Raw genomic sequence first — 22,540 nt, forward strand, 5'->3', positions numbered from 1 at the left:
CCTTCTCACGGCCCGGCCCACCACGATCGCACCCACGCCTGCCTGCATCCCCGGCGAAGGGGGATCACATGGCACTAGCCCGACCAAGTCAGTCCCCTCGGCACTCGGGGAGGACACCGGGACCAGGCCACACCTGGCCCCACCAGAGGGACAAGCGGGCCTCCCTTACCGTCTCAACCCCCCAAGAGAGCTGCTCACGGGAGACGGCACCTCTGGGCCTCGGGCACCTGAGAGACTAGCTGGAGTGCTCTGGAGGTGCCACAGAGGGCCGGGCAAGACATGCTCATGTGCCCGATGCAGGGAGGACCTCTCCTGAGAATGCTGCGTGGACAGAACGAGAAGAGCGGCCGTGTCTTGTCAGCTTTTTATTCGATCCTTATTATGTTTAACTTCAGAATGCCGCTGGCACTAGGAGCATTTTTAGCTCTTCCGTCATCTTTGTTAATACTGTCTCCCAGCCAGGGTTTTCCTGCATTGCTCTAAGATACCTGTCAATTTTGTGAAGGTTGATTTTACTAAAATGTGGTCATGTAATCTGTGAATCCACACAATCAGGCACACACAAACTTCATTAAATCAGAGTGCACTGAAAACCACGGAGGGAATGAAGGCCCCCCTGAGAGCTGCCCCCACCCCTGCTGTGTAGCCCCTACTCTTCCCTTGGGAAACTGTGGTACCGTCTGAACACGTGACCCTATGCTCCATGGTGAGAGTAAGGGTTTCAGAGTCTATTCATTTATGAAATAGTAGAGGTGTTTTTATTTTATTTTATTTTTTCCTAAAATTCAGGTGGGAAGAAACAAAAATAGAAGTTCAGATGTTTGCATCTGCATCCCAGTGGTGCTCTGCCTTTGGAGATCACTGCTCTGAGCTCTTCCAGTTAGTCACATTCTAACTTCATTTAACCTTTTCTTTGCCTAAGTTTTCCATTTCTGCCCATCATATGGGAAAAGATACAGTTGTCTTGTGAAAACTGATGGAAAGATTGGATTTGTTTTATAAACGGCTTAAATAGAATGTATATTCTCTGTACAGCAAGGGACAGCTGTATGGTTTTCAGAGAGGATTAGTTTAGTCATTAGAAGATGTGGAGGGACTTCCCTGGTGGCACAGTGGTTAAGACTCCGTGCTCCCAATGCAGGGGGCCCAGGTTCAATCCCTGGTCAGGGAACTAGGTCCCACATGCATGCCGCAGCTAAGAGTTCGCATGCCACAACTAAGGAGCCAGCGCAACCAAATAAATAAAATAAAACATTTTTTTAAATAAAAATAAATAAAAGATCTGGAACCTCCAGGGAGGGTGGTTTCGTGAGGGGTAGCCAATTTAGACCTTACTGGCAGATGTGTTGCCACTGGCAGATTTTTTAGAGGGAAAAACCCAGCTTCATGTTCTTCACGCTTATATAAGGGAAGAGAGGTCTGAAAAATACAAAATTGAAATGTGGCTGTGTGTGGAATTTCGTGTGGGTTTGAGAATTATCTTTCTCGTTATGTTTGACATTCAGCTCTTGTTGCTGCCTTGTGGTACATGTCCTCCCACAGCAGGGAGTGTCCTAGGGACTAGGATGGCCACACCTGGAGATGAAGAAAATTGGTGCCAAGTGGATGATTCTTCTGCAGATGGGCATTAGTGACCTCCACGCTTAATAGTCCAGGCAATGACTTTATACCTTTCAATGCTTTTTTAGGCTCTGCCTTCAGGAGCAGGTTCACAAGAAACCAAGATCCCAATCAGTCTAGTACTAAGATTACGGTAAGTAGACATTTTGTTGTTGTTGTTTTCTGAATACTCTGAATATGCTGATTTCTATTTGAAAGTTACTCCTCCTTCTAGTACTTCATGCCTGAGAGTAACTGGATAGGATTGTGTGTGTTTGCTTGTGGGTGTATTGTTTCCCTCAGAAATAATAGCAGTAGTGTGAGGATCTGAATTACCGTTGACTCATTCCTCCTTCCACTTGTGAGTTCCTAGTCATCTTCTCAGTATGACCATAATTAGAGTAGAGGCAGCAAGACTGTTTGGGGAATGTTTTGATTTTACCACTAAGAGTAATGAAATTATGCCATAAATGTGAAGAAAGCAGATTTGGTTACCTTTTCTTTATAGAAGCCTACTCTGTATACCTGGACTCAAATAGTTCTGAATTAATACAGTGTTTTGGTAATCTCATCCTATTTTAACTGTACACAAAGAATATTATTTGTGTCTCTTCAAAATTTTGTTTTGAAAACTTACAGCAGTTAGTAGAGAGTATAACAATTCTATTTACATGTGCTCCAGGAGGGGAGAGGATACTTGTAAGTGATGTAGTTAGCTTTTTTTTTTTTTTTTTTTAACATCTTTATTGGAGTATAATTGCTTTACAATGGTGTGTTAGTTTCTGCTTTATAGTTAGCTTTTTGAAGGGTGGTTTTTAGTGGACTGTGTTCCAGACTTGTTTATGGAAGAGGAGGCTAGATTCTTATTCTCACTGATGAAGACTTTGAAGTTAAATGACTAGACAGTTCAGTTTAGCATATTGTTATCTTTGAAGGTGTTTGTGCTTGGCATGACAGTCACATGACTAAAGTGATAATGAACACTTGACCTTAATTTTATTCAGCTTTCAGAAAGAATAGATGGAACAATTACATATTAAGCAGACTAAGTACAGCACTATTAGCTATTGTGCTAAGATACTGAGAAAAAGAGAAAATGAAATGCAATAATCAAGTCTATGTTGGAAGTTGATTTGTATTATGTACTTAGCATAGCTAAAAACAAGTTTCAGTAGTAGACATGCAGAAGGGTAAGTCTGTGTAGACAAGTGCAGAGAGGCAACGTGAGGGAGAAAATCACTGTGGGGCAGGATGTGTTGGATTTGGATAACTATATTTTAAGCACAATTTCAGTAACATCAAGTATGTGTCAGATAGACCTAAGCTCCCTGAACTGTTTAGATAAAATGGATTTGGGTCCTAAGTAATCACTCATGTCTGCCTTTATACATAATATTCTAATTTCTCCATCTTTAACCAGAACCTCCAGGGAGCTTAGTTAATCTCAGTGCTTGGTGTGGTGTGCAATCTCTGTAACTATCCTTCACCAGTCACATTTTAATCTCTGGAGCCTTGTATTAACTCAGCTGCCAGTATGGGCCCCATTTCTTTCCCCATCTTCTCTGCCTGCCCAAATCCTTCCTATCCATTAAGTTCTATCTAAAAAACTACTTCTAAAGTTTTTCCTCATTATCCCAATCTGTATGTTCTTTATCCTTCTCCTCTGAACCCCTGTGGAATTTGGGGGAGCATCATGTGTTTCATTCTATGAGTCTAGTCAGACTGATACCAGTGGTGGGCAAGGTACTCTCCTAGGCATAGGGGTGTGGGGGGTAGGAGTGGGGATAAGGGAGAAAAGGGCATCCTGTATCATGTTAATCACACCTCCCTGTGCTCATACAGATGTTCCCCTTAGTCTAATATGATCATCTTAGTGGGAATAAGGATGGGCATGGGCATATATTGACCAGTGAAGGACATAAATTAAAAGGGTTGTAGAACAATTAGATGATCACTCTGAGTTGTTTGCTCTGAGCCCTCAGTGTGAGCTCATTAGGACAAATCATACAGTCTATGGGACAGAAAGATCTTTCTCTTGGCATAGCTTTCCTGATATATGTAGGCAGACCCTGAATGCATAAATTCAGAAATTTATTTTATACATTTTGTTTTCTTTCATAGGAATTCAAAAAAGGAACTAAATGATATTCGATTCGAATTTACTCCTGGGAGAGGTGAGGTATCAAAACACTGAAAATAAAATAACTGCTCATTTGTCATTTTAAGGAAATGTGTGTGAAGTTTCTGTTCTCTAGATATTTTTCCTCTTAAAGGGTGATAAAAATGTTCCTGGCCTAAAGGTTTTGGGGGGCATATGAATAAAATTAAAATGCAGTTTATTTACTACTACCTCATTTAGAAAACCTAGTATAATACAAAGAGTACTGAATATAGCTCTAATTTACTGCTTACTGTATGGCAGACATTGTGCTAAGCAGTATCTCATTAAATTCTCAAAACTGCCCCCTAAGGAAAGATTATTGTCCCCACTGCATAGATGATGAAATCAAGGCTTAGAGAAAGTGAATTAACTGGTTGCAGTTCCCACAGCTGAGAAGAGGTGTAGCTGGAATTCAAACTCAGATCTATCGGCACGCAGAGTTCCTGCTCTTAACACCGAACGTGGTTGTCCTCCGTGACAATAAAGAAGCAGTAAGGCTTCCAGTCCCCTCCCTCCCAGCGAAAGCTGAGCCCTGTCATGCAGTTTCTGGCCGTGAACTTCTCCCAGGGACAAGGCTTATTTCCTTTCTTGCCTTGGTTACTCAGGATTCGTATTTGGGAAGTGGCCCGCAGCCAGCTGGTATCTGTCCTGTGTGCCACGCTTAGTCTTCCTGCTGTCTCGGTATCATGAGCAGTTCACTCAAATGCAGAGAACAAATGCCCATGTACAGAGATGCGTCTGTTTTCCTTTTTAAAGCCAGACAGAGTCACATTTTAAGGTACTCATTCAAATAGCTGGTCTTTGGCAAATGTATGTGCACAGCCCCTCCCCAGAGGTCCTCCCGTTCCCTCTGAGGGGATCGGTGTTCAGGCCTCGGGAAGGAGTCAGTTGGAGATGAGGTTAATTGATGGTACTCTGTCCTCATCTTTTTAGTTTCTAGTTATATACCCATTGCTCAGACAGTACAACCTATAATAATTAGATATGAAGGAAAACCCACCAGAATAAAAAAGAAAATTATTTTAGCAAAAAAAACAAAACCCAAAAAAAACTGGGAGTATGACCCCCAAAGAGAAGAGATTACAGTTTGTTTTCTTAAGACTCGTGGGGGCAATTCCCTGGCGATCCAGTGGTTAGGACTCCGTGCTTTCACTGCCGGGGGCACGCGTTCAATCCCCAGCCGGGGAACTAAGATCCCACAGTCCGCATGGTGTGGCCCAAAAAAAAAAAAAAGAGAGATTTAATTGGGACTAAACTATTCTGCTTTATTAGCCCTGGAGATGTTAGACACTCATCATCACGTCTCAGAGCTCACAGGGCTGGCGTCCAGGGTTGCCCTCAGACTAGTAGTTTCTTCTGCAGCATCACTATCAGGTGCTCTTCCGACAAAGGCAAGAACCCATCTAAAGTACACCATCATTTAGAACGTGATCTTTACATTGAGCTGATATTTGCCATCTGGGTGATACAGGTTCCGCCCTCTACCTAGACCTGTAATAGTCCCTCACTTGAGATAATCCTGGTGGTAGGAAAAACCTTTATGTGGAGGAAGTCCCCCCCGCCATCCTGGTTCTGTGGATTTAACAGCTAGCTTCGGTCTGGCTATGCCAGCACCCGCTCTGAATGTTAGCAGGGACATGCATGCACAAGAAACAGAGCACCTTCTTCTTTGTCCTTGCAGATACAGCAGAGGGTGTCTCTCAGGAACTCATTTCTGCTGGCCTCGTCGATGGAAGGGATTTAGTAATAGGTAACTACTTTGTGCTCTGCCTTTGTGTCCCCGTCTCTCTGCTTGTATACTTAGGATCTAGAAAATCAGGCTTTGATTCCACTGAGTAGGTCTAATGGTTCTTGGAATGGTTCTTGGCTTTGAGGAAATAACAGGTATTGGGGGACAGTTCCTTCCTTGCAAAAAAGAAAATCTCACTTCTGAGTTTGCTTTGTGACCCCCGATGATAATGAGTGAAAACTTACCCAGGTCTCTGGAAGATCGTAGAAATGATGACAAAAGTTACAGGTTAGAGTAAGCTTGGCCATATCTAATCCATTTTGGAGAATGAACGCTATCCTTTTGGAGCTAAGAGTTAAGCAAAAATCATTACAGATTTAGTCCTAAAAAAAGCAGGAAGTAAGAAAAGGCACAGTCGGGCCATAGGTACATTTTACTGAAGGAAAAGACCATTGCCTAGGACAAGTCAGCAGAGTTTTAAAGGGCCAGATAGTAAAGTAAATAGTTTAGGCTTTGTGGACCATGTACAGTCTCTGTTTTTACACTCTTCTTGGCTCACAGGCAGAACAGAAACAGGCTGAAGGCCATAGTTGGCTGATTCCCAGTCTAGGGCTTTCTGGCCCATGAATAGGCAAATCATACCTCTTTCACCCCAGTGTCTTTCCTAAGTTAAAAGAAAGTTAATTTGACAATGATAAGATTTATTTGTGCTACTTGGAGTTGCTTTTAAAAACACGTTGTGTTTAGGGAGCAATTTATCTTTCTGCTTCCATTTTGATTGTACATAGAAGATTGTGAACTACCATTTAAGTTGTTAAAATGTGGTTGAAATGTGCATTTACTTAGCTTGTCATTACTTTCTCTGTATGATTACAGTGGCAGCTAATTTGCAGAAAATTGTGGAAGAACCCCAGTCAAATCGATCTGTCACTTTCAAACTGGTATTCATCCCTTCCTCTTTGTTAAACCATCTCACTTTTTACACACCAGCTTCCATATTCCCTGAGTGATGAGAATATTTAAGTCTGGTGGATTGTATTTGTTTAACCTCCCCATGCCCTGGGCTGATACCTCCCTTCATTGGCCTCCCTTCCCCTCTCCCTCTCAGGAAGCCTCCTACCCGAGGCCCTTGACTATTTATCCTCAAGAGAGATTGCTGGTCAATCTGACTCTGCCTTTGTACCCAGACTCCACCTACACCTTTATCTGCCTCCTGTTTGTATCCCAGGGACCTGTCCCCCACTGCCCTCTTTCCCACAGTCCCCATGTCAGTTTTAATTGCTGCCTGCAATTTTGTTTATAAATAGCCACAGCTTCTCATTTTGTTTGGTTCTTAGGCATCTGGTGTCGAAGGCTCGGATATTCCTGATGATGGTAAACTAATAGGATTTGCCCAGCTCAGCATCAGCTAAAACACAGCCCTGGAAGAGGTGGCCTAAGGAGATTCCACACATGTGTATCTCTGTTGCTTCTGTTGGCCTAAACTCACTACTGCCAAAGAACCCAGCAACAAACCTCCCAGCTAAGAGCTTTAGAGGTCTTTCTTTATGTTTTTCCTGCCATCATTCCCCCTTTTTCCCACAGGGAAAGAAAAGTTGGATCACCAGTGGCCAGCATCCCTTTAAAGAGTTCCGTTAGTAAACTTACTGCACGTGTCCCCTGTCTTCCTCCATCTGAGAAGTGGCCCGGGTGCCTCAAGGCCCAGGAGGGAGGTGTATCAGCTCATCTTGCCTTACTCCAGTGATGGCGCTGGGTGGAAAGTAGCAGCTATCTTGGGCTTCCTCATCCTGCTTGTTCTCCCGCACCTGACAGGATTTGGGCATCTTGGGATATCCCTTTACCACTGAAGTAGCAATTAAAAGTTGGTTGTTTAGCTGAAGCCCAGAGAATTTAATTTAGTGGGGTTTTTTTTTTTTTTTTTTTGGTATCCGATGTGAATTCCAACAACCTTTGTTAGGAAGAAGCACAGCCTCAGATGGAGGCAACCTAAACTGTGTTCTTGTTTTGTTCATCATGTTTCTAAGCGTTTTGCTGAAGCTGCTCTCAGGCACCCCTCTTCATTACTCCCTCCAGAAAGGGTTGCTAGCCTTAACTTCAGCTGGTGCAAAACATCTGACTGTAATCGAACTTCAGCCATCGGATCCTTCAAAGTGGAACTTTGGACTGTTTTTAGAGAAAAGATCAAGTAATGGCTTGTAAAGGAGAATTTCCCCAGCAGTGGTTTTTGAACAGGAAAAATCATAACTCATATCATTGCGGAAGTATTTATTTTCAGATCTTAAAACAATTGAAGAAAAACTGTTCCTTGATCCCCCCATGAAAATCAATTTGCCTGGCCTCCAAATCATGAGGAAATGCAAGGCTGAGATTTCTACAGCAATAAAGGAGACTCACACTGGGCCAGAGAGGCCTGCCTTCTGCCCCCTCTCCTGCACTGACCCTTTGGAGGGGGTCCCTGTGTGCTGAACCTGACCCAAGATGGAAAGTGAAACCACATGTGCCGTGACTTTTAGGATTTTTGAGTAGACAGTGTTCATTTGATTTTCTACAGAAATAATATAAATTATTCTTTAGGTTTAAAAAAGAGCACCATAATGCAATATGTGAATCATCAGTGGCGTTGATTTTTTTTTTCCCTACTGTTTCACAGTCAGCCTTTGTCTAACTGCAGACAGCCCTAACAAGGTTTGTAAATGAAAGGGATCCTCAGTCTGGCCTTAAAATGACACACAGAGATGGGCTTTGACCCATCTTCATAGAATCACTCGAGCCCTTTCCAGCATTGTTGGTCTGTGAATAAAAGGATTGCTTTACCTAGTTTTCTCTTAGAGCACTTCTGAAAGCTTTGTCCACAACTAACTTATTATAGTTTTTGTTTCATTCTGAGCTTGTAGTTTTAGTCATGGGCTTTCTTCACCTGCCCTGGATACAAAGGCATGTTGGGAAAGGGATGGGTGTTGGAGAGGAAGCGAGGGGATGCTTTGGGATGGGGGTTGGGAGGAAAGTAGATCAGAGGATCGGACACCAAAGCCCAAGGTCCCAGCAGGATTGGTAAAAGGAGGGAGCCTGCTGAGCCTGGAGACAGAAAAGATTGATCGGCTTACTGGACAAATATTTAGCTTTTCTTTTTCCTTTTTTTTTTTCTTTCTTTGTTTTTTTAGAAGAGGGTTGGGGGAACAAGGACAGGAAGGTAGGAATAAGTTATGAAAAAATGTAGTGTCCCTTTTGGCACAAGACTAGTGGCTTACCTTAGAGTCTGTGTTTTGGTTTCAGATAAGCCCATCATAGTCTACTTATTTCTGAATCCAAAGGGTGGTGGCATCACTCTATTCTAGCTTTTATTTGGAGGTGGTCGAGAGCCCAAGCTGGAAGTAAGCAGCAGCCCATCTCCCTGTTCAATTTCTCCAGCCGGCCATTACCTTTGAACCGCAGTGGGACAGGCATGACAGTAGAAGTGGGCTGGGGCTTTCTCTTTCTTTTCCATTCATCTTTTGCCCTGCTGGGAATTAGGAGTCAGACACCAAGCCCCAGGGCAGTGTTATTTCTTCTTCTGCTTGATGTATGGTGGACTCCCTTTGCTGGCTTGTGCAGTGATGCTGAAAAAAAATGAGTGAACAGAAACTTTGCAGGTGAGACAGCACATGACCTAGTGAGCAGTCTTGCTCCTTCCCAGGAGGGGCGATTCAGGATACACCTCTCTCCCTGGATCCCCAGGATTCCCTGGTCCCTGGGGGAGGGACTAACTTAGCACAAGGTAACATGTGCCAATGCTATTTGTGAAATGTATGGTCTTTCTGAATGACTAATGGATTTGTTTGGGTTTTTTGCTTAAGTTGTGAACCAAATCCTAGAGCCAGCTGACACTCTAATAATCTGGAGGACAGAATAATGGTGTATCCATAAATGGAGGTTCCTCCTTACGATGTACGCTAGATTATGGAAGATGTAAAATATTTGACTTCCCCCTCCCTTTTATTTTTATTTTTATTTTTTTGACTTTGTACTTTGCTGCATGTTTCATTCATTTTTAATCAATAAAGAATAAATTGTCTGTGGTGGTGTAAGGATGCTTCACTTTGGTGACTGTTGGTGGGGGCAGTGGGAAGTGGGTCAGGAGGTCACTACTAACTTTAATTTTTCATGCGAATAGAGAAAAGCCAAGGTGCACTTTTCCCTAAAAAGTGTATTAGTCTACAAATTAGAAGAGCTTAAAACCAAGTGGGGAAACTGAAATCCCAAAAGAGAGAGAGATCTGCCCAAGGAAATTTGATAGGGTGGGATAAGGAACTCTTTGCATTGATCTTTTCTGTTTAATTCTGCTCATGCTATTGGGCGGGGGAAAGATGCCAGATTCAAGCCCTTGGGAATCCGTTGTGGAAAGTTCAGAGCAGGCCTGAACTTGTTCCCATTTGGCTTTGATATTGAAAGGGTGAGGTTTCATGTAAGATTCTAGGCCCCTCTGTATTCCTCCACCTCCTGGATAAGTAACCTCCCTGATCATAACTCCTTCCCAACAGAAGGTGGTCTTTGAGCCATGACAGGACTGCTTTTGTGTGGGTCCCCGTAACTCAGGCCTCAGGTCCTGGGACCTTGGAATTGATGGTATCGTAGCTGCTTGAATTTGCTTTCAAGATAAGCAGGTTGTAAGAGCGGACTCTGAGTATTGTGGGGACGGAGAGGAGGTGCTGGCTGCTCAGAAGTGACCATGATGCGTGTGGGGGTAAGAGCAGGGGCAGGAGTAAACACAGCCTCTCCACTTGCCCATAATCTCTAGCAAGATCCAGTCTCGTCCAGAAGCCAGATTCCTCACCTCTGCCTATTCGTAGTAGCAATGCTCAGTGCAACAGTTCATGGATTCCTCCTGTGGGTCAGCTCATCTACCCCACATGTTTTGTTTTCCTCTTTTTTAAAGTAGACTTTATTTTTTTAGCGCAGTTTTAGTTTCACAGCAAAATTGAACAGAAAAGTACACAGAGTTCCCATATACCCCCAGACCCCACACACACGCACAGCCTCTCCCACTGTCGGCATCCTGCACTGCAGTGGTACATGTGTTACAATCAATAAACCTACACTGGCACTTCGTTGTCACCCGAAGTCCATAGTATGCATTTGGGTTCACTCTTGCTGTTGTATATTTTATGGGTTTGGACAAATGCACAGTGGTATGTACCCATCGTTAGGGTCTCATAGAGAATGGTCTCACCGCCCAAAACTCCTCTGTACCCTTCTTGTTCGTCCCTCCCTCCCCGCTAGTCCCTGGAAACCACTGATCCTTTCAGCGCCTCCAAAGTTTTGCTTTTTCCAGAATGTCATATAGTTAGAATCATACAATATGTAGCCTTTTCAAAACTGCTTCTTTCACACAGTAATATGCATTTAAGGTCTCTCCATGTCTTTTTGTGACTTGATGGCTCATTTCTTTTTAGTGCTAATATTCCGTGTCTGGATATACCACAGTTTATTAATCCATTCACTTACTGGCTGTGTCCAAGTTTTGACAGTTATGAATAAAGCTGCTCTAGATCTGTGTGCAGGTTTTTATGTGGGTATGTTTCGACTCCTTTGTGTAAATACCAAGGAGCCCAATGCCAGATTGTATGGTAAAAGTAGGTCTAGTTTTTTAGGAAACCACCTACCGTCTTCCAAAGTGGCTGTACCGTTTTGCATTCCCACCAGTGAATGAGAGTCCCTGTTGCTCCACGTGCTTGCTGGCACTTGGCGTTGTCACTGTTTTAGATTTGGGCCATTCTACTAGGTGTGCAGTGGTATCTCATTTTAATTTGTAATTCTCTGATGACAGTGTGTTGAGCATCTTTTCATATGCTTCTTTGCCATTTGTACATATTCTTTGGCGAGGTATCTGTTTAGGTCTTTTGCCCACTTTTAATCAGGTTGTTCTCTTATTGCTGAGTTTTAAGTGTTCTTTGTATACAGGCAGACTTCGTTTTATTGCAGTTTGCTTTATTTCTGCTTCACAATTATTGCTTTTTTTTTTTTTTTATAAATTGACGGTTTGTGGCAACCCTTTGTTGTCAGATGATGGTTAGCATATTTTAGCAATAAAGTACTTTTAAATTAAGGTATGTACATTGTTTTCTTAGAATACTATTGCACACTTAGGAGACTACAGTATAAACATAACTTTTAAAAAACTTTATTTATTTATATTTTGGCTGTGTTGGGTCTTTGTTGCTGCACGCGGGCTTTCTCTGGTTGCAGCGAGGGGGGGCCGCTGTTCGTTGCCGTGCACGGGCTTCTCATTGCGGTGGCTTTTCTTGTTGTGGAGCACAGGCTCTAGGCGCGCTGGCTTCAGTAGTTGTGGCACACGGGCTCAGTAGTTGTGGCTCGCGGGCTTTAGAGTGCAGGCTCAGTAGTTGTGGCACACGGGCTCAGTAGTTGTGGCTCGCGGGCTTTAGAGCGCAGGCTCAGTAATTGTGGCACACAGGCTTAGTTGCTCCGCGGCATGTGGGATCTTCTGACCAGGGCTCGAACCCGTGTCCCTGCATTGGCAGGTGGATTCTTAACCGCTGAGCCACCAGGAAAGTCCCTAAGCATAACTTTTATATGCACTAGGAAACAAACAAATTCACTTTATTGTGTCTAGTTGTTCCAGCACCATTTGTTGTATTGTATTGCCTTTGCTCTTTTGTCAAAGATCAGTTGAATCTGTGAGTTTCTTTCTGGGCTCTCTATTCTGTTCCATTGATTTATGTGTGTAATCTTTTGCCAATATCACACAGCCCTGAGTACTTTATAGTCAAGGTTGAAGTCAGGTATTCTCAGTCCTGCATCTCTGTGCTTCTCCAACACTGTGTTGGCTGTTCTCACCTTATCTACCCTGAGCCCCCAAACAGTCTGTCAATTACAGTCAGATTTTCCTACTGTGATACTGGTTCCTGTGGAAGTTTGAGTTTGTGGATTTCTGCTCCAAGAAGTTATAGTTTTCTGTATTTACCTGTCTAGCTCCAATTCAAGGGATAGCAGTTGGCCCTGTGACCTCACTTCTCTGACAGAAGAGTTGTTGAGTTTTCAGTTTGTTCAGCTTTTTACCTGCTAGAAAAGAGTGACAATTTCCAAGCTGTTTACATCCTGGACCAGAAACGAGAACTCCTATCCCCTGTTTTTATCTACTAGAGTCGTTCTCAAATTTGGAAGAGATTTGAGACACCATCCAGTGCATCCCTGTAGGTGATGTTTGGGGGGGTACCTTCCCCTCCCCCCACCATACACACAAACACCGCCCTCTACCCCGTGGACAGTTGATTGCCAGGGATGTGTGTCCATTCAACTTAGCTCCAGTGGTTAGAACCCTCCCGTTACACCTCTCTTTGGTCTTAGTTTTGCCCTTTACTGAAGGCAGGTACAAGGAGGGGAAGAGGAGAGAGACAGGCTGTAGGCTCTCCCTGAAGGGCCAGAGGCAGCCCCGTCCTGCCCTGCAGTCTCCTAGAGGACAGTGGATGTGACCAGACTGCTCGGGGACGCCAGAGAGCAGCACATACTGCTCCTTTGAGCTCATCCTCCCAGGTCAGTGAGACCACAGGTCCCTGGGGTTACAGTATTCCTGGGAGGACTCCCTCAAAGGAGGGAGCCAGTTTTAGGCTCTGAAGCATCATGGGGAGCCTTAGGCAGACTGGTGGGGTCGGGGGGAGGGTTAGGGGAACAAGTAAGTTAATCAAGAAATTAAGATCGGGGGACTTGGGAGTGCAGCGAAGCCAGTGGCATTTGGGGATCATAGTTACAACTATGGGAGGTCTTTGGTTGAGTTTCACTCTTCTATCAGCATCTCCTCATCATTTATCTATCTGTGTTTTAGAATCCTACACCAAGAAATGGAAGAATCCTTAGCACCTAGTTCAAGCTTTCCTCATACACGGATGCAGAAATAGAGGCCAGGGGGATAGAAGGAGCAGACTGCGGATCACAGTGAATCAGTGGTGGAGACCAAGGGACCCACAGACGGAGGTGGGGAATATCAGTCACATGCACTTATTGTTATGTGCTCATTGCAGTAGACAAGTGTACAGACTTGTATGGACACCCATATTTTCATCACTTGGTTTCCCAGTCTGTCAAGTTCTCTCTGTGAGTCTCCAGGTGGGTTGTCCCCCTCACATCGTGTGTGTATGTGTGTGTGTGTGTGTAAGTGTGTGTGTGTCCACGTGTGTGCAGGCCTGCACATTACTCCATCCTAATCTCTTTCCTCAAGGAGTGTGTGAGGGCTCCTTAGGATTCTGACTGCCTGTGAATGATGAGAGTTTCAGGGGGCTTTTGCAGCCAGTTGGGAAAAGTTGGAAAGGCCCAAGCAGGTCACAGGGGTGCCATGGTTGTGGGAAAGAGGCCCCATTTGTTAGGAAGAAGCAGTTAATGACTGTCAGAGGTTCCCCAACTGTACATTCTTAGTGGGTCAATAATTTTACATGGCATCTGCAGGCCAAAAAAATACCTAAAAGTTTCATGTATTAAGTAATTTGTTCCAAACAGTTTAAGATGGGGGACTTCCCTGGCGGTCCAGTGGTTAAAACTCCATGCTTCCAATGCAGGGGGCACGGGTTCGATCCCTGCTCTAAAGGATCCCACATGATCCCGCTGAGATCCCACATGCCACGTAGTGCAGCCAAAAACAACAACAATGACAAAAAACAAAAAACAAACAAGAAGGATTTATGTACTAATAACTCAGTAGCTGTTTAAAAAAAAATACACACGAATCAAAAGAAGACACTTTTATTTCATCCTAACGTGCAGTTACTTCCTAATAGGATGTCTTGGGAACTGCAAAACGTCTTGATCCTTGAACCCCGCCACCTTCATTTTCTGTTCCACATTGAGTTTCACATGGTGCTTGCTTTTTTTCATAGTAACTGCCAAAAACACAACTTCACACAGATATGATGTCACTGAAAAAAATGACGTGAACCATCTGGAGCCGGTAGTTTGATATGAAGCAGATGTTGAGTGTCACAGTATTTCCCTTTACACTTCTAAGTATCGTGTTTTGCACCCTGAGTTCACGCTGGTGCCCTGGGATGCCTTGCCTGCCCCACTTCTGTCCTGAGAGGTTTGTGGTGGGTGGGCTGGCTGGTAAAGGACTCGCCCTAGCTGCCCCTAGACTCACATCTGCATGTGTCTGCCTCAGCTTAACCTGGTCTGTGGCCGGAAGCATCCGAAGGAGACCTCCCAGTCGGTGTACCTGGCTAGGCTTCTCATTGGGGCGCTCACCTTCGGGCCCCTCTGTGACTGGTAAGAACCTTGACCAGCTCCCCCAACCCAGCACGCTCTTGGGTTCCTGGCCCAGGATCTAGTTCCTCCCCACCACGTGCCCCTCTCACTGGTCTCCAGGTAAGGCCCTGTCTCCCCACAATGGGGCTCCCAGGTGGGGCCCTGCACCCTCCCGCAGACAGAGCACCCAGGGCAGGGCTGGGGACTGGGTCTCCCTCCTTCCCCTCAGACAGATTCCCTCCTCAACCTGCCCCTTTCTTACCCCAGGATTGGCCGCAAGGCCACTATCCTGGTGCAGCTGCTACTCTTCGCCATCCTTGGCATGGCCGCAGCCTTTGTGCCCGGCTTTGAGCTCTACACGGCCCTGCACTTTGCTGTGGCCACGGCCGTCGTTGGATATAACTTCAGCAGCATCACCCTACGTGGGTATCTGGGCCCCGTGCCATCAGCCGCAGAGCGAGGCCTTGGGGTCTGGGTGGCCACGCTCCCATGCTGCCTGTGGGGCCCACTCAACTACCTGCACCTAACGTGATGGTACCAGCACTCCCTGTACCGGGCCAGGACCACAGCCCCTGACCTGGTGGCGTGTAGCAATGGCAGGGAGTGAGAGGGCAGGGTCCGGGCCAGCCTCGGACTCTGTGTTCTCACAGTTGCAGAGTGGGTGGGGCCCTGGCGGAGAACTCGGGCTGCGGTCCTGGCCCAGTGCACCTTCTCCATGGGGCAGATGGCCCTCGCAGGACTCACCCATGGCGTCCAGAGCTGGAGGCTCTTCTAGACGGCTGGCGCTGCACCTGTCTTCCGCTCTTCCTTTACTTCTGGTGAGGAGATACTTCCCAGGCAAGCTGCCCCTCGGTTGGCTATGTGTCCAGAGAGGTGTCTGGGAGAGCGAGCCTGTGGGGTCAGTGTGCACTGGGACAGCGGGGAGGCCCTGGGGGAGTGGGGAGGCCCAGGTCCAGGCCCCAGGGTCACAGCCCGACCTACAGGGCTCTGCCGGAAACTGCACGGTGGCTCCCGACCCGGGGGAGGGTAGAGGAGGCTAAACAACCGATCCAGAGGGTGGCCTCGGTCAACAAGCGAAAACTCTCCCCCGAGCTCCTGAGCCAGGTACTTGCAGTAGCTGGGCCAGCCCTGCCCTCATCTGACCACACAGCCCGGCCTGCCTGGCGCCTCAGTCTGCACCTGCCTCCCAGATGGTCCCAGAGAAGACCGGCCCCACGGGGAATGCCCTGGATCTGTTCCAACACCCCCAGCTCTGGAAGGTGACCCTGATTCTCTTCTATGTCTGGTAAGTGGGCCCACAGCCCTCCCTGAGGCCCAAACTAAAGGGCTGCCATGTCTCTGTGGATGGTGGCTGTCTGGGCACCACTGGGTCTCCTGCTGGCTGTGCTCCTGTCTCCTGTTGTGACTTCTGGCCAAAGCAATCTCTCTTTCTGAGCGTGATGGTGTCTCATCACCCAGCAGTGACAGGGACTCCTGAACTCTCCTGAAGTATTCCAGACAGCCTGGAATACTTCGGCCTGGGCCTCAAGGTGGGGGACTTTGGCCTGGATATCTACCTGACAGTTAATCTTCAGAGAAGTTGAGGTACCCACCCGCTACTCCAGCATCTTCGTGGTGGAGCGGTTGGGCCTCAAGTGGAGCCAGTTGGGGACTCGGGTTCTGGGTGGCGTCATGCATTATCACCATCATCTTTGTCCCGGCAGGTACCAGGGCTGGCCTCCCCACCCCAACCTGCTGCCAAGGCCTGTTGTTTCCTTTTCAGGAGTGAGGGCTTCTCTGAAGGTTGGGTGCAAAAGGGGTGAGGGGTTTGGGAGGACAGGGCAGGGGCAGGGCCCAGGTGATGGGGCTGGGCAGCCTCCACCAGTTCTACCCGTGGTGGGCACTGTGATGGCCCTGGTGGGGAAGGTTGCCACGGCGGCCGGATTTACCATCTCCTACGTGTACTCTGCTGAGCTCTTCCCCACTGTCATCAGGTGAGGACTGCAGGTTCAACTCCTGTTCCTCTGCTCCTGAGACCCTGATTTTGGCCATCCCTCCTCTGCCCTTACTGCTGTTCCCCAATGAGCTTACAGAGCTGGCTCTGGGGCAGCAGTGCTGGATGGGGTCCAAGGCTGGATGGGGTCAGTGGAGAGCAGAGGAGAGCAGTGGAGGGCAGATACAGGAGGGGCCACACCCTGGCCTTGTCAGGACTGGAAAATGGAGTAAGTCCCAAGTTTGATGAATGGCTCAGAAGGAAGACTCCGGTGGGGATGGGAGGTGGTCAGGAGGTGCAGCCTTTGACCTGAGACTCGATAGGGGAGCAGGAGTACAGCAGGCAGACGGAGAGGCCTGGAGGTGGCAAAAGCAGGCCACACAGTAGGACTAGGGGAGGTGCAGGAGGAGGGGGCAGGAAGGCTGGCTGGACCGCACAGGCCTGGAGACTCTGCAGGCCTGTGGAGACCAGATGAGAGGTTGGGGTGCTTCCAGGGAGGTGAGCTGGGGTGGAGCTGTGGCCCAGCGGAGGCCGGGTCTTCTCGGCTTGCACTCACCTTTGCGCGGGCAGACGGGCATGGGGCTGGTGGGCATCCTCAAGCCACTCGTAATCCTGCTGGGTGAGTACCACACGGCCCTCCCTATGCTCATCTACGGCAGCCTCCCCATCGGGGCTGGCTTACTCTGTGCCCTGCTGCCAGAGACACGTGGCCAGACCCTGAAGGACACCATCGACGACCTGGAGCAGGAGTCCTGCCCACAGTGAGGTGCTTGGTCTCTCTGAAACCCAGGACCTCATATCAGTGACCCCATCCCAGAAGGCATCTACTTCACCATTTGTCCATTGTTGCATAGAGGCCCATATGGCATCCTCACGATTCCCCTACTTTGGGGAGGGGATGGCGAGGAACTGTAACACGGGATGAATTCCTAAGCAGCCAATGACAGCCTTCTGCTTCCTCCAGCTCTCTGAACGCAGTGCCCTCGGAAAAGGATTCCGAGGCCTCAGGAAGTACTTCTGGCCCGGGGTGGCCTTTAGAGCAGCACGTACCTCTGAGTGTGTCTCTGAAGCCAGACCAGAAGCAGCAGAGAGCTGCCTGAACACTCCCCTGGGAACAGCTGGACCTGTGAGCATGACCACCTTGCTGACGGAGGCAGCACCCCAGGAGCTGGCCCCAGAGCCAGCCAGCCAGCCACTGCCCAGCCCAATCCCAGAAGCATCTGAGACAGGCCTCCCTCCTTTCAAAAACCTTTCTCATCCCCAGAGCCCCACGCCCAATACCCTGTTCTGACTTAGAGTCTTGGACGTGTCTTGGGCTTAACTTGTTCTCTGACAGTCTTGTGGGGATATGGCTCCTCAGATCCCCTCCATCTGAGGTCCCCCTGCCCTGAAAACACAGTCAAGGCAAAAACAGAACAGCTGGGTAGGGCCTCTCCAAGTAGGTGAGAGTAGGAAGAGAAAAACACTTAAAGTTCTGGACTCATCCAGGCAGGTGAAGGAAAAGCTGTGGATGAAGGGAAGGTTGTGGTTCCTCCAATGGCTGGGCTAGGCCCGTGGATAAGGTGGGACCCACAGGGCACTTGATCCAGCTGAGAGGGGACTGATTCAGTCAGAATCGAAGCTTCAGTCTTACCTTCTCTTCAAAGATTCTCCTTCCCCTGTCCTGCACTCAGGGACCAGTGGCGGGGAGAGGGAGGATGTTGGTCCAGTTCCTCTCCAGGCCACTCCTCCCTTTCATGCTCTGCTTCTCTGGCTCCTTCAGGGCCCATGCAGGGTGAGGGAAAGGGGCAGAAGTCTTCTTACCTGGTGGCCACTGGTGGTAGTTCTTCTGGGCTTGCAGTGGTTAATCATCATTCAGTGGCCCTGGCAGGCTCCTAAAAGTAGGTTTCCCACAAGAATATTCGGGGGTTCTCAGCGATCATCCCGGGACCTCTGCGTTGGTCCTTAGTATGAGCAATGTGCCTGCAACTGACCCCTTGGGACCCCTCTTCACCTCTTGGCTGCCGCCCCTACCCCGCCCCCCCCTGCCCTGTGCGGATCCCCACGTAGTCTCTCTTATGCTGGCCTCCCTTACAGAAGAGTCCAGCTAGCAAAACCATAGCAGCACATGAGCCCGAGTGTCTGCTTTCTCTCTTCCTGCACCCCAACTGCTGGTCACGGCTAGAGAGAGTCACACTCCCGACAAGTCTGATCTATGAATCCATGGTCACCAGCACCAACTGGGTCTTTAGCAGCACCTCGTATTCCTACCAGCTTTTCAAGTCAGCTCGTTTTCCAACTCTCACCAGTGGCTATTTCTAAGCTCCACTCTGCCTGCCTCCCATCCTTCTACCCCCTACCGGATAGCTTCTCCTCCTCCTCTCAGAGAAAGGAAAAGCCATCCTCCTGCCGCTCCCCAAACTTCCCACCAAGAAGTCTTTAACCTGCACTCCCTCCTGCCCCGGGTGGGATCTGGGAGCAGCTGAGTGGAGGGCCTGTTCCTCCTCTTACTCTCTCCATCCCTCCTCTTCAGGCCTGGGGACGGGGGCGGGCACGTTGAGTCTGGAAGGATGGGAGGATTTCCCTCAGTGGAGGTGGAGCCCTGATGGGGAGGCGGGTGCTCCAGGTGCTGGGAACAGTCTGCACGGAGGCATGGGGCTGGCTCACGAGGAGGTTTTCCCAGCCTGCCTTGCCCCTTCAGTTCCTAGAGCCTGTGGCCACTTGTGCCCCAGGAGTGGAATGCTGTTCCTCCGCATCCCACCCCACCCAGGACCTCCCCGCCCCATTGTGACACTGCTCCCCAGACACCATGGAACCCAAGGGTTCTGCTTCCAAGGGTCTGGCTGGGCCTGGCTTGTGGTCCTGTCTCCAGGGAGAAGGGACTGGGAGTGTGTGGAGGGTGGCAATTATGATGACACCTGGCAACTGTGCGGCCGCATTCTCAGCGCAGACGTGGACAGGGCCTGTTCGGCTGTGGGGAGTCTGTGGAAGGAGCGGGCTGTCCTCCCGGGAAGCGTGAGTTCTCAGGTGTGGCATCTGGCCATTTCCTGCCCTCAGAAGGGGGGCTGCTCCTGGTTATACCTTCCTGTCCCAGGCCTTAGTTTCCGCTTTCTACATTGAGAACCAATTGCCTGGGGCCTGTCCACCTGGCAGGGTGGTTCCCTTGGGAACAAGGGCTCCAGGGCCTTGCAGACTGTCAGGCCCCTGTGGGGATTCAGGTGATGCTGTGGGGGGCACTGAAGGGGACCCGGCCGGGGAAGCTGGCTCCGGGCCCAAAAGCCAAATCTCTGTGAGCAAAGCAAAGTTTCCCTCCTTCCCTCTCTCCCTCTCTTCCTTCTTCCTTCCCTCTCTCTCTCCCTCTCTGCCTGGGAAGTCTCCTCTATCCTGTGACACCCCCTCCAAACTTACACACATGCACACTGTACTAGTTTTCTGTTGCTGTTGTAACATATTGTCACAAACTTAGCGGCTTTAAACAACACAGATTTATTACCTTATAGTCCTGCAGGTCAGAAGGCCAAAATGGGTCTCACTAAGCTAAAATCAGGTGTCACAGGGGAATTTATTTCCTTGCCTGTTCCAGCCTCCAAAGGCTGCCCACAATTCCTTAGCTCACAGTTCCTTGTATCTTCAAAGCCAGCAATGGCTGGTCAAGTCTTAAAAGATGTAACTGAAGTTTATGCATTTTCATTGCTGTATTGCATTCCACTAGATAAATATACCACAGTTTATCCATTCCTCTGCTGTTGGGGCATTTGGGCTCTTTTTTTTTTTTTTTTCTTCACATTTGAGGTGTGTTGTCGTGAATGTTTTGGTACTCTTCTTGGATCATATGTACAAATGTTTGCCCAGAGTATGTAACTGGGAGTAGAATTGCTGGGTCATAATGTGTGGGGATATTCAGCTCTATAAGACAATGCCAAATTGTTTTCCAAAGTGGAACTATGAATAAGCCTGCCAGAAATGTATAAAAGTTAGATACTGGGTATTGTCAGATTTCATAAGTTTCTTAAGCAAATGAGTGTAAATTATGGTCTTGATTTGCATTTCCCTCATTATTAAAGAGGTTGAACATCTCCTCATATGTTTGTTTAAATTTCCTCTTCTTGCAATGCCCATTCATGTCTTTTGTCATTTTCCTATTGTCTTTTTATTATTGATCTGTGGCTTCTTTACATATTCTTGATCCTTTTTCTCCCCAGTAATACAAGTTTTTCAATATATTCTCCCAGTTGTGTTTAACTCTATGATTTTCATTTTTGAGTAGTCAAATTTATAATCAAAAAAATTTTTTTTAATTAATTAATTAATTAATTTATTTATTTATTGGCTGTGTTGGGTCTTCGTTGCTGTGCGCGGGCTTTCTCTAGTTGCGGTGAGCGGGGGCTACTCCTCGTTGTGGTGCGCAGGCTTCTCATTGCAGTGGCTTCTCTTGCTGCGGAGCATGGGCTCTAGGAGCACGGGCTTCAGTAGTTGTGGCTTGCGGGCTCTAGAGCTCAGGCTCAGTAGTTGTGGTGCACGGGCTTAGTTGCTCCGCGGCATGTGGGATCTTCCCGGGCCAGGGCTCGAACCCGTGTCCCTTGCATTGGCAGGCATATTCTTAACCACTGTGCCACCAGGGAAGCCCTATAATTTAAAATTTTATGGTTAGCATAGAATAGCATAGCTTTTGTGTCCTGATCAAGAAATCCTTTTTTGGTTCACCCTGCTCCCTCTTATGCTCACATTCTGCCCTGCCATGCCCTGCTCTCAGGAAACTCAAGTCGTCTCCCCCAGCAAGGTGGCCTGGCTTGCACAGGAGGGCAGCATACTGCTCCACTTTGCCCAGCTTTCGAAGCACACTGCCGCCCAGACCAAGGGGTCTACACGCACCGCGGGCTCTGACCTGTACAGTGCCTATGATTGCACAGTACCACCTATGGAGAAAGCCCTTGTGAAAACCGACATTCAGATACCTCTTCCTTCTGGGTGCTATGAGAGAGTAGCTCCATGTTCTAGGTTGGCTGCAAAACACTTCATAGATGTAGAAGGTGGCGTCATAGATGAAGGTTATAGAGGAAATGTTGGTGTTGTACTATTTAATTGTGGCAAAGAAAAGTTTGAAGTAAAAAAGTGTGATGAAATTGCACAGCTCATTTGTGAACAGATTTTTTTTACCCAGAAATAGAGAAAGTTCAAGTTTTAGATGACACTGTTAAGGGGTTCAGGAGGTTTTGGTTCTACTGGTAAGAATTTAAAATGTATGCCAAGAACAGAAAATGAGAAAATGTTCCTTGAAAAGAAAGACTTTGCTTAAAGTGAAAAAAAAAAGAAAAAAAAATCATTTTTCACGTGAAGTCAAAAATATATTCCATATATTTTCTAATAAAAGTTTTGTTCTTTAAATTTAGGTCCTTAATAGGGCTGAAATTTTTGTTTATGGTGTGAGACAGGAACCAATGTTAATTTTTTTTCATTTACTGACCTGTCATGCAAGTCTGTCTCTCATACATCAAGATTTGTTTGGGACTTCCCTGGTGGTCCAGTGGGTAAGACTTCGCGCTCCAAGTGCAGGGGGCCCGGGTTTCAGCCCTGGTCGGGGAACTAGATCCCTCATGCGTGCTGCAACTAAGGGTCCGCCTGCCACAACTAAGAAGCCTGCATGCCGCAACTAAAGATCCCGCATATTGGGCTTCCCTGGTGGCGCAGTGGTTGAGAGTCTGCCTGCCAGTGTAGGGACACGGGTTCGAGCCCTGGTCTGGGAGGATCCCACATGCCGGGGAGCAACTGGGCCCGTGAGCCACAACTACTGAGCCTGCGCGTCTGGAGCCTGTGCTCCGCAACAAGAGAGGCCGCGATAGTGAGAGGCCCGCGCACCGCGATGAAGAGTGGCCCCCGC

General features: G+C 47.8%; 2 protein-coding genes and 1 pseudogene across 3 annotated transcripts in view; all 3 read left to right on the top strand.

Moving 5' to 3' along the window:
• Positions 1–9,540, top strand: part of OXSR1 (oxidative stress responsive kinase 1) — a 96,690-nt gene extending 87,150 nt beyond the window's left edge. Inside the window, exons 14-18 of the mRNA XM_082412908.1 lie at positions 1,689–1,753; positions 3,721–3,773; positions 5,442–5,510; positions 6,366–6,430; positions 6,827–9,540. Coding sequence (XP_082269034.1) covers positions 1,689–1,753; positions 3,721–3,773; positions 5,442–5,510; positions 6,366–6,430; positions 6,827–6,901 — 327 coding nt within the window. The 3' untranslated portion in view covers positions 6,902–9,540. The remainder of the gene's footprint in view (positions 1–1,688; positions 1,754–3,720; positions 3,774–5,441; positions 5,511–6,365; positions 6,431–6,826) is intronic.
• A 2,015-nt stretch (positions 9,541–11,555) lies between these two features.
• SLC22A13 (solute carrier family 22 member 13) lies at positions 11,556–17,465 on the top strand. The gene is given in 12 exon segments (XM_082413013.1): positions 11,556–14,732; positions 14,979–15,133; positions 15,362–15,483; positions 15,487–15,508; positions 15,511–15,529; positions 15,695–15,815; positions 15,902–15,996; positions 16,201–16,269; positions 16,271–16,385; positions 16,387–16,414; positions 16,576–16,684; positions 17,250–17,465. Coding segments are annotated over 12 exon segments (1,173 nt in total). The 5' UTR covers positions 11,556–14,613; the 3' UTR covers positions 17,449–17,465.
• A 3,914-nt stretch (positions 17,466–21,379) lies between these two features.
• On the top strand, positions 21,380–22,316 carry LOC309637784 (deoxyuridine 5'-triphosphate nucleotidohydrolase, mitochondrial pseudogene; annotated as a pseudogene). The gene has a single exon. The product of its transcript is annotated as a deoxyuridine 5'-triphosphate nucleotidohydrolase, mitochondrial pseudogene (transcript).
• The last annotated feature ends 224 nt before the right edge of the window (positions 22,317–22,540 follow it).

The sequence above is a fragment of the Balaenoptera physalus genome (assembly GCF_965194825.1).
Source record: "Balaenoptera physalus genome assembly, chromosome: 11".
Lineage (NCBI taxonomy): Eukaryota > Metazoa > Chordata > Mammalia > Artiodactyla > Balaenopteridae > Balaenoptera > Balaenoptera physalus.